The sequence below is a fragment of the Corvus brachyrhynchos genome, unplaced genomic scaffold (genome assembly GCF_000691975.1).
Source record: "Corvus brachyrhynchos isolate BGI_N302 unplaced genomic scaffold, ASM69197v1 scaffold46, whole genome shotgun sequence".
Classification (NCBI taxonomy): Eukaryota; Metazoa; Chordata; class Aves; order Passeriformes; family Corvidae; genus Corvus; species Corvus brachyrhynchos.
The window spans coordinates 2151190-2161595 of NW_008238838.1; the positions used below are offsets into that span (position 1 = coordinate 2151190).

At 52.8% G+C, this 10406-nt stretch overlaps 1 protein-coding gene across 1 annotated transcript in view; it reads right to left on the reverse strand.

Annotated features, from left to right (window-relative positions):
* Nucleotides 1-10401, reverse strand: part of SNX19 (sorting nexin 19) — a gene marked incomplete at its 5' end in the record, with an annotated part of 20805 nt that extends 10404 nt beyond the window's left edge. Inside the window, 8 exon segments of the mRNA XM_017738353.1 lie at nt 4202-4331; nt 6432-6618; nt 6836-6932; nt 8057-8187; nt 8449-8568; nt 8717-8817; nt 9328-9466; nt 9811-10401. Coding sequence (XP_017593842.1) covers nt 4202-4331; nt 6432-6618; nt 6836-6932; nt 8057-8187; nt 8449-8568; nt 8717-8817; nt 9328-9466; nt 9811-10401 — 1496 coding nt within the window.
* Nucleotides 10402-10406: the final 5 nt, after the last annotated feature.

Genomic DNA, 10406 nt, shown 5'->3' on the forward strand with positions numbered 1-10406 from the left:
GATGCCATGAGGTTGCTTCCCCTAATTCCCAACTCTGGTGCTGCTTTCAGGCTTGTTTTTTAGGGACAGTGACTTCGTTGCCACATACCTGGGCCTGCCAGCACAGTCCCTGTGTGTGCAGCTGCAGAGGTCCTCACCCAACATACCCAAATCCCCTCCCCAGGTAACAAACCAGGAGAATGAGTGGATTTAATGCTCCAGCTGCATTGATATCGCAGTTCTGCCTGGTTGTTTCTGCCAGCAAAACCCAGAGGCACTGCCTGAGGCTGGATGGCACATGCCAGCCAGGAAGCCAAAGGGAAGTGGGAGCACTGTCTCGGCTGTCAGACATGGCCACTCCGTGGTTCCAGGGCTGGCAGAACTCCCTGCCCATGGGCACTGTGCTCCCAGCACTCCCAGCCCATGGGTGCTTGGCTGCTCCAGGTTTACTCAGGGACATTGAAGAGGGTCAGGCACCACTATTTGCTGGTGGCACTTTCCAGTCAAGAGGATCGAGGTGGCTGCCAAGGTTCTTTGTGCCAGTTCTGTTGGCACAGAGATCAAAGAAAAATCGAAGACAAAACCAGAAAAAAGCACCCAGCCAGCAGCTCTCCAAAGCTCCAGACCTCCTTGATCTACAAGTGCCCGTGACACTCAGCCTGACAGCGACACAGTGGAAGAGCCCAAGACCAAGGTGACAGCATGAATGTGCAAGAACCAGTTCTCAAAAGCAGGATGGTCACCTGCAGTCAGTCTCAAAGCACCCCTGGCACTCCACCTACAGCTCACACAGACTGGAATATCACCTCCTCAAATCTTCCAGTTCTGCCAAGGGATGAGGGGACATGGACAAAGCCTGGAGGAGCACGGGAATGACCCAAAGCAAGCAGCAAGCCAAGCAGGGCTGAGCTCATGGGTAAGGCAGGGATGATTTGCATTTATTTTAACTCATGCTCAGTGGAACATGACACCATCAAAGCTGCCTGAGTAGTTCCACACGCTCCTTTCAGGGCAGGCACTTCCGAGCCTGGCACGGACCCTGTGCCCCAGCCCTGCTCAGGTTCCAGGGCACAGACACCCAGGGTGTGCCGAGACACCTTCCCCCCACTCAGCGGTTTGTGGCCATGGCTTTCTGTTGTGTTGCATGAGAAGGAGCCAGGAAAAGCTTACAGACCAGGATCTTCCCCTCAAATACTCCCAGGTCCATCCTTGGGATGCTGGCTCTCTGCTGGGGCTCGCTTCTGGAAGGGAAAGCAGAGGTGGTGGCTGTCACCCTGGCCCCAGCACTGCCCCCATGCTCTGCATGGCAAACCCTAGACCTGTGGCTACTGTGCCACTGGGGACAACTGAGGGCAGGGTGTAGGGTCACAGCACGGCGTGGTTCGCGTGTTTGCTGCGTATTTTTAACACCTCTTTGACTCACAAGGCTCTAAAAAGCACCCAGATTCTCCAAATGCTTCTTAGCTCTTGCACCGAACACCCCCAGAGCCCAGAATAGCCCCATCTCCTCCCCTGTGCCAACAGGTTCCCGCTGCAGCCTCCCAAGGGAAGGGGAGAGGAGCCTTTCCAGCCCGCGGGAGGGAAGCGGAGCCGGACAGAGGCGGGAGCGGGGCAGCGGGTTTGTTTACAGGCACGGCCCCAGCACGCAGAGAGGCTGCTGGAAGCAATCCTCGGCCCCAGGGTCATTCCCACTCCCAGTCCCTCTGCCTCCCCTCCATCCGCCTCTCCTTTCAGCTCCAAAAAAGGATCACTCCCTGTTACATAATGGGATGAGCGCAGTGCGGATCCGGGCTCGCACACGCGGCCGCCCTTGACTCAACAATCCCTTTTTCGGTCATGGAGCCTTCCTCTCCCACTGCCATCAAAGTGACACTCCGGGAGATGGATGGGGACTGGCTCCAGCTACGGAGAAGGGGGGAAGGAGGAGGGTGGTGGGATGCTCCTTGCAGAGAACAGTGAATGGAGCAGGTAGGGAGGCCCCATAAGCACTTGATGTCATTGCCAGCCCAAGGGAGAAAATCCTCCAAGAAAGGGACTGGCTCTTGGGAGAAGCTGGATCTCATTCTTGGTGTGGGTTTTGTTGGTTTGTGCCCATTTCTATCACTCTGCACCGTGTCTCATGCCAGAGCAGAATCATCAGCTTGCAGCTGCAGGGGGGCAGCAGGAGTAGCACCTACTCACCAAATGCAAGCTGGCAGAGGAGTATCCAGCAGTGCCCCCCAAAACACTTTTAGGACACCTCCTTTTCATCCCCTACCACCTAACCCAGCCACTAACAGGAACAGGGAAGGATCTCATCTCTTGAAAGGATGAAGCCCACTCCTACTTTGTGGCCAGTAATGGCTGGAGACACAATGCAAATCCATCTGCTGTCCCATGTTTGTGCGCCTGCTCTCAGAGGCAGGAACAACAAATCCTTGAATAGCAGATGCTCCCAGGAGAGTTTCTGGTATTTTCCCCACCTGTAAAGGGTCCCCAGACACAGCGCCAGCCAGAATGGCAGTGCCAGGTCTGGCTGAGCAGTGATCAAGTTGTAAATACTTAAATGGAAGAGAAATGCCACCAAATCCCCACTGTGTCCCTGGACAGGCAGGTCTGAGCTAGAGAGTTTCAGGTCTGCTCAGGACAGCAGTGACCACCTGGGCCAAGTCTCAGGGCCAGGATGAACGCCAAACCAGCAGGAAGGCTCCCCATTCCCAGTTCTCCTCTGGGCTAGGGGTAACTACAGGCAACAGAAATGTTCCCTGCAGGAATCCAGGTGCAACACCATCCTCCTGGCAACACGTCAGTGCCCACTGTGCAGCTCTTTCCCCTGTCCCCTGGGATTCCTGATTGTCCCAGAACACGAGCAGAGCCAGCCTCAACATCTGGATTTCAGCACAGACCCAGAGTTTGTTCAACAGGTTGTAGTTGCACCCTGACCTGATGGTGACACCAAGAAGTCCCAGGGCTTCCCCACATCACCCCCAGCCAAAGCTCTGCCCGCAGCACATGTGGGTTCACTCTGACCTGTTCAAGTGGAGCAGGCACACACACATTCCTCCTCACTCTAATGCACCAGCACAGCTCAGGGAGCTGTTCCACCTCCCAGAGCAGGCATGTGCTGTGCGTATCCCAACTTCTCTAGTGGAAAATGCCAATGCCACGTGTGGGTGCTGCAGGCTCCCTGGGTGACCAGGACACAGCTTATTAGGAGGCGATGATGTGCCTATTCAAGCTCTCATACCTCCGTGCTTACACACAGGGATTGGGTTGCAGCTTGTTCCCAAGAAACCAGAGCCCATTCTGGAGAAGTGGGAGCAACCCCCACCTCCTGCCACCAAAGGGAACAGACCAGGACTGAAGGACAGCAGTCCCTGACCTCAAAACACTTTGGCAACCTCTGCTGAGGGCAGCTTAAGTTACCAGCTCAGTTATAATGTGCTGCCCTGCACATTCTGACGGCAGAATCTTAGATCTGACATCTTTGGATGCCTGCAGGAGAAGAAAGGGCGCAGGAGCGGGAAAAGCACTGCTCCAAGACTCTCCCAAGCCCAAGTCATTCAGGGAAGGCTTTCCATGTACTCTAAAAAACCACATCCTCAGCTAGTGATAGTCACCAACCTACACCAAAAAACAGGAATGCTCTGTTTGTGTGTCTTGGCCTTGAGCCTTACCACCCAGAGGCACTGGCCCCAGGAAAGCTTGGCAAGTCCATCCCAGCTGGAAAGGAAGCCTGTCCCTACTCCATGTGTGGGTCCCTGCCCCAGGCACAGGCAGAGCAGAGGGGTGCAGCAGCGAGAGCAGAGACCACACTCTGCGCTGTCACTGACAAGTCTCTGCTCCCTGGGCCTGTTTATTCTACTTCTGCAGAAAGAACACACTGAGGCCCTGGGCAGCAAGAGAACAGGAGGCCGGTCCTCCCAGGAGAGCCACAGAGCTGGGCACTGCTGCCCTGTCAGGAGCCAAGACTCCCACCCCAGGGCTGGATCTTTCCTTTCCCTGATATCAAGGGCCTGGAGGCTGCTCACTAGAGCTACACCAGCGCTCACAGGGAAAACAGCTCCCAGTGCAGATCCCCAAGGTGTTTACTCCACACACACGGAGCACCTGCTGTGCAGAACCTTGTTGGCTGATGCACACACAGCACTGATCTGCATTCAGCCACAAGCTTCCACTTCCAGCTGTGACTCCAAAGGCAATGCCCCTCACAGAGCAGCCAGGGTGGTCACTCTGGCCTTACCTTTGAACCAGGGTCCCAAAGAGCAGGTTGAAGACCTTCTGGATGTTCTCCGTGCACAGCCAGCTCCAGTGATCCACCAGCACCAGGCGAAGCACGTCCAGGGCCAGGTCAGCCAAAGCTGTCTCAGAGTCTGCCAGGAGGAAGAGGAGGGGCAGATGAAGGAGCCACTTCAGGGCAGATCTGGTGAAAAGCATCACCCTAAACTCCTTCTTTTCTCCCCAGCTTGGCCCTTCGTGCAAACACAGATGACCTGCTGCAGCCCAGACAGCCTGGGACCCTGCCCTCCCCACTCTTTGATTTCCACCTCATGCAGGCAGCCCCAGTCTCCCACCAAGGGCTGCACCAAAGGCTGAGCTGCTTCTCAGTTAACAGCAGGATTATCAAATCCCAGTCCATGCACAGGGGTGGCCGTGTGCCCAAAACAGGTGAGAAAGCAGGTGGTGACTGTAGCCAGGAAAAGGTGCACTGCTGAGGACTATTATCCCTGTCTTCCCCATTCCTTTCCCTTCTTCCAACAGTTTTCCAGGCTCAAGGCTCTGTTGGTGGCTGCGGGCTGCCATCGTGTGGCAGATCCCAACCTTGGCAGGAAGGTGGATGAACCACATCTGGATAACCCAGATTTACCAGTTAAAACATTAACCCACATATCTCTGCTGTCACAGACCTGGGACACCAAACCTCCCTCTGACCCTCAGGAGGATGACAGAGCCTTCAGCAAAAACAGTTTCTACTTCCTAAGGAATTACTGCCATGCTGTTCAGCCCTGAGGTGTTGTGCTGAACAAGCTCATTAATGTGCCACAAAACTGCCCCAGACAGCTACTCTCAGGCCACCACCCCAACCTGAGGCTGCTGCCTCGGCTCTGTTGGCCAGGTGAGATCCTGTGCAGCAGCTTTCCCTAATTTGGCTGCCCTGATGCCTCATCTTCCAACCTCTCTGCCTACAGAGACAATTTACACTCACAATTTACTGCTGGAAATAAAGGGAAGAGGGATTCTGGACCTCACACCTCTCCTTCCCTCCTCTTCCTAAAAGCTGGACTAATTAACTCCAGGATTTCACTTGGAAAAGACAGAGCACTTGGCACCTCTTGCTCAGGGCCGTGCCTAAATTACTCCTCACTTGCTTTGCCCCCCGAGACTTGACTTCCCAGTGCAGACTCTGGAGCAGGCTGCTCAGCTTCCCCTTAACCTCATACAGGGAGCATCCTCAGCAAGCTGTTTGTTCCCACAGCATCCAAGCCCTCTTCCTCAGAGAGCTGCTGGCCAACCACTTCCCAGAAGCCACTCCATGAGCAGATAGGGACATGGGTTGCCTTTTTATCCAGACGTTTGTTCCCCTCACCCTGCCAGCCCAGCCTGAGGCATCCCAGATCTGCAATCATTCGACATCCCTGACATTCCATTTCCCTCAGAGTTCAGCTAACTTGGCCTGCTCTGTGCCGAACCCTGGCCTCCAACTCCAGTCCTGCTTCCCCAAAACCACGGGCATGTGTTCCAAGACTACAAGGCAAAGCTGGTAGCACAGGCTGGGTTTCAGAACACCAGACCTATCCTGTCACAAGCACGTGCTTTCAGTCAGAGCTTGCCAAACTTGAACCACTGGAGAGAAGTTTTTGGGAAGTTCCAGCTGATACAGCTCAGCTATTCCAAGAAAAAGACTGGAGAACATATTTTTGCATGTGTTCAGGATAATCTTGTAACTGTTCTGAGAAGCTGTGGCACCCCTGTGCTTCAGAGGAGGGTTCTAGAATCAGAAAGGGAACATCATTCCTTGAACTGAGATTACATTTGTGCTACTCCTCCCATCAAATCTATCCAGATTTAATCTCAAAAGGTCCTTTTATAGTGTATGGACGTATCAAGGCTAACTTAGAACTATCAGGAAACTCTAATTCGGCCAATTTTTAGTTCGCAAGAGCTCGATTTTAGAATGTTGCCTGTTTAAGCACCGTGTCCTTAAGAAACTTCTTTGTGCAGTGACTGAGCTGAGCACACCAAGGTGAAGATCTGCAGTGACACAACTGAGCCAAGGCCCAGTTTGCTCCCACCAGCCACAGGGCCCAGAGCCATCACCAAACAGGTCTGGAAAACTTCATTTGCTTTCCCTTCAATCAAGATGCAACAGGCAGGAGAGCAGGTCCTGAAGACTTTTCAAGCTGAACCTGCCCAAGTTGGAGCTGCTGTGGTACTGAGGGAGAGAAATGCAAGCACAGAGGGGCTGAGCTCACCAGAGTCAGTGTCCTGATGTGCTCCCTGCTCCGGTGTGCTCAGCCCATCCATTTCTTCCTGCTCAGGGGTTTCCTTGGCTTCTCTGCCTCCCTCGCCTTCAAGAGCTTAGCTGGGGACTGCTTCCAGCAGCTTCTCCTGCTTCTGGATGAAGGATTCCATAGCAGCCAGCGACAGGGTGCCAGAGACCTACAAAAGTGCATTAGTGCCACACAGCCTGGGGTCTGCAGTGCCCAGACAACCTCCCACCTCCTGGTTTGTAGCTAACAGCACAGCCAGGGCTGCTCAGTGTCCTTCTGCAAAGACCTGGCACGTGGCAACAAGGCTGCAGCAGCCACAACCCTCGTGTATGCTAATTATTCCCAAACAGGGATTGTGAAAGGATTACAAGAGGATCTGAACTTACAGCACTGCCCTCCCTGATGGAGTACACGATCCTGTCATGAGCTTCACTCACACTCAGCACTGGAGTGATTTTACTGGATGAGAACCTCAGCCTGGACCTGAAAAGGAGAGCCATGGCACAGTCAGTTCTCTCTGCAAGCTGCAACTCAGGAGCTTTTCAGCCAAGACCCAGGACCTGTTATTGTTGTCCACATCCAAGCTAAGAAATCTGATTAGACCCGATTAGGTGGTTTAAGAAAACATCTGCCTCCAGGATAACCAAGAGATGGCAGTGAAACCACACCACAAAAGTATTAAAGCACTTTTCCTCATGTACACCTGAGCTGAATTTCCAACATTCCACAGAGAGGTGTTACACAGAAGCTGACAGGGAGATGTAGGCAGGTATTAGCAAGGTGTGAGCACTGCAGCACACACAGGGAAGTGTTCAGGAAAGCCTCTGAGGCTGAAATCACTCAGCAGGATTGTGAAATCTAATTATAAACACTCACAAAAAGGAGGATATGAAAGGACACTGGGATTTTGGGACAAATTGTAAAATAGCCTGTTTATCATTAAGGAATGTCCTTTTCAGCCAAAATGGTTCCAAACTAGTACTTCTTTAGTTTGTCTTTTTGTCCACAGCAGCTTTTTTCCAGCAAAACATCACTTTTTTGGGAAGAAAAAGCTATACTCGTGCAGAAATCTTCCCTTCCTTGGTGAGGGAAGAATCACTGACAAGCACAATGAGACCCAGCACTGTCAGCAGCACCAACGTTTGGTAAGGAACATACAGGAAACAATCTTAAATGTTACTCATAAACAGCTATTTAAATGTTTTTTGGGCAAGGCCAGTGTGGAACACACAGGAGAGGCAGGAAGGAACTTTCAGGTAGATAATTTAAGGCTGTATTTTGCAATCACTCCTTATATAAGCAATGCACATATCGAAGGTTAAAAAGCAATTCCCCAGGAGTATCAGTGCCTCTGCTGGCAAATAGCAGCATCTCAGAGCTCTCTGAGGAAGAAACCCACCTTCTGTGGAAACCTGAGCATTCCTGGGAAACCCTTTAGATAAAGAGGAACTCAAACAGTTGCGTTCAGCAAGGGAAGAACAAAGTATTTCAGTTAGAGCATGACAGAATTTACTACCCAACACATAAAGCACCCAGTCAGTTCTTCCCCACGATGGGCTCGGTTTGTGCATGAATTCCTTGTTCTGGAAAGCTGAGGGAGCCCTTACTTGGTCGCCTTCTTCCCGTCTGTCTGGGATTTCCCATCCACTTCCGACTCACTCAGATCCTCCGTGGGGCTCTGGGGCTCTGACCTGGGGAACGCTGTCTTCAAGGTGTCCACGATGGCATTGACAACGATCTGCAAAGCCAGCACTGCCTTTCATTACTGGATTGATCCTTATTAATGAAACAAACTGGGAGCTTTGAGACTTGCACTGTATTTTCTATTAAATAGGTTCTTTAAGATGAGCTCTGACCCTCTGTAGCTTTACGGGTTTCTGGGCAAGCTGAGCCCAGCTACAAAAGAAGGGTTTTGGCTCCTAGGAGACACTGAAGCCTAGGAAGCATCTCCAGGGGCAGCTGCAAGGGGCTCAGGTAACCAGCTTCCCACTTTTCCCACCTTGTCTATCCTGGAGACAACAAAGGGCTTCTTGACGAAGGCGATCCTGGCATCGGTGTTGAGGGCGAGGAATTCCTGCACCTCCTCACTGTTTGCAATCTCAGGGACTGCACACAATTGCTGCAAGGACAGATGGAGATTCAGATCATTTTGGAGTCAAGTTCCCAACCTGATCATGTAACGTGCAAGAGACACGGGGTGCTCCACTGCCTGCACAAAGCTGTCCTGAGCTCTGCTTTTAGCTCACAGGGGCACACAAATATCTCACCTTCAGGAAAGATTCCAGCAGACTTTTCCTGGCTTCCACTTTGTCACTGTCCATATTTCCAAAGGGGAGATCAGGGAACAGTTTCTTTGGGCCTTTGATGTCTACAAAGGAAACAAACCCACTGGCAAGCTTGAGAAAACTGCAAAATTATAATAACCTTAATTTAAAACATTTTTAAATCTTAAAATTAAAAAATTTTTAAGATTAAAAATTAAAATTTTTAAAATCTTAAAATCTAAACACAGATTTTAGTCTTTATTAAAACCTTAATAAAGGTGGTTATGTGATTAAGGCTATCCCTACACACTGCCTGGCATCAGCCTGTGGTAATACACAGACACCAGTGTTTCTATTCACTGTTACGGTGCAAAACTACAAAGCCAGGTGTTGTGGAATGGGAAAAGGAATGTCTTGAAACACTGGAATTTGCTTCCAGAAGAGATGAATCTTTCCTCCAGCCAGCTCTGCACAGAACAATGGGGGATGTGGGCAGCAGACACAGCCCAGCATCCAGAGCTGCACAAGCAGGGCAGGAAACCCTCAGAGCAGAGGAGCACGGAATGGGACAAGAGGGAGAAGGATTTCCTCGGAGAGCTACTGCAGGCACTGACTTTTCAGGAACTTGCGGAGCTCCGGCTTCTCCTCCAGCCTGGTCTGCAGGTTGAGGAACTCCCGGTAGCGGCGGTTCACGGTGTGATAAGCCACCTGCTGGAGGCTGCCCGCGGCCTCGCTCTCCAGGGCTGTCTCATACTGAGGAGGAAGGCAAAGGCACAATCCTTACACATCCTAAAACAATCCCGGTCCCTGCTGGCCCCCCAGGCCCCATGCATGTCCCATCCAGCAATTCCTCACATCAACCCTTCCCTGAAGATGAAGGAACCCATCATGACGGAACAAAAGCACGATACAAAAGATTCAACCAGCCCCACAGGACCCTACAGGAATCCCTGTGCCACTACCCAACAGCCCCAGTGCCTGGCATTCCCCCAGACAAAATTTATTGTGGAGACACAGAGCAAGTCCTCAGCTCCAAACACCAGCCCAGGCGGTGGCAGGGATCTGGGAAGGGGGGTGACAGCCAGGGGAGCCCTTACCTTGACAGTGTACAGGGTGTAGGGGTGGAAGCCAGTCCCGCTGTGCTCCCGGGCAGTGATGGTGCCGGTGATCCGCAGGTTCTGGATGACCACCGGCCCGTCGGGGCTGCTCAGGGGCTCGAAGCTGAAGGTGCTCACGGAAGCTGTCGGGGAGGATGAGAGCAGGGGCAGGCTCTGCCCGGGCTCTGGGGGAAACTGTGGTGGGCCCTCTGCTGTGCCCACATCTCTCCCCAGGCTGGAGGGTCTCTGTGAGGAGAACCTCCTGGGAACAGCTGGGCTTTCTTCCTCCTTCTCAACCGCCAGCTCGATCTGGATGTCAGGGCAGGAGCTCAAAGCAGAGGTGGGAAGCAGGCCAGCATCCGAGCTGGGGCCAGGGCCCTGGTCCAGGTCCCCTGTGCCATCCTCTGAGGCAGCTGGTCCCTCTGGCACAGAGGGGTCCTGGGGGGCCTCATCAAGGAGCTCCCCAGCGGGGGAAGGTGCCAGCAGCTCCACGTCCTGGCCCATGTCGGGTGCGGGCGATTCCAGCTCCAAACCCTCACAGGGGAAGAGGGATCCCAGGGCTCGGGGGCGGAGGAAGGGTTCCTCTGCATGGCATG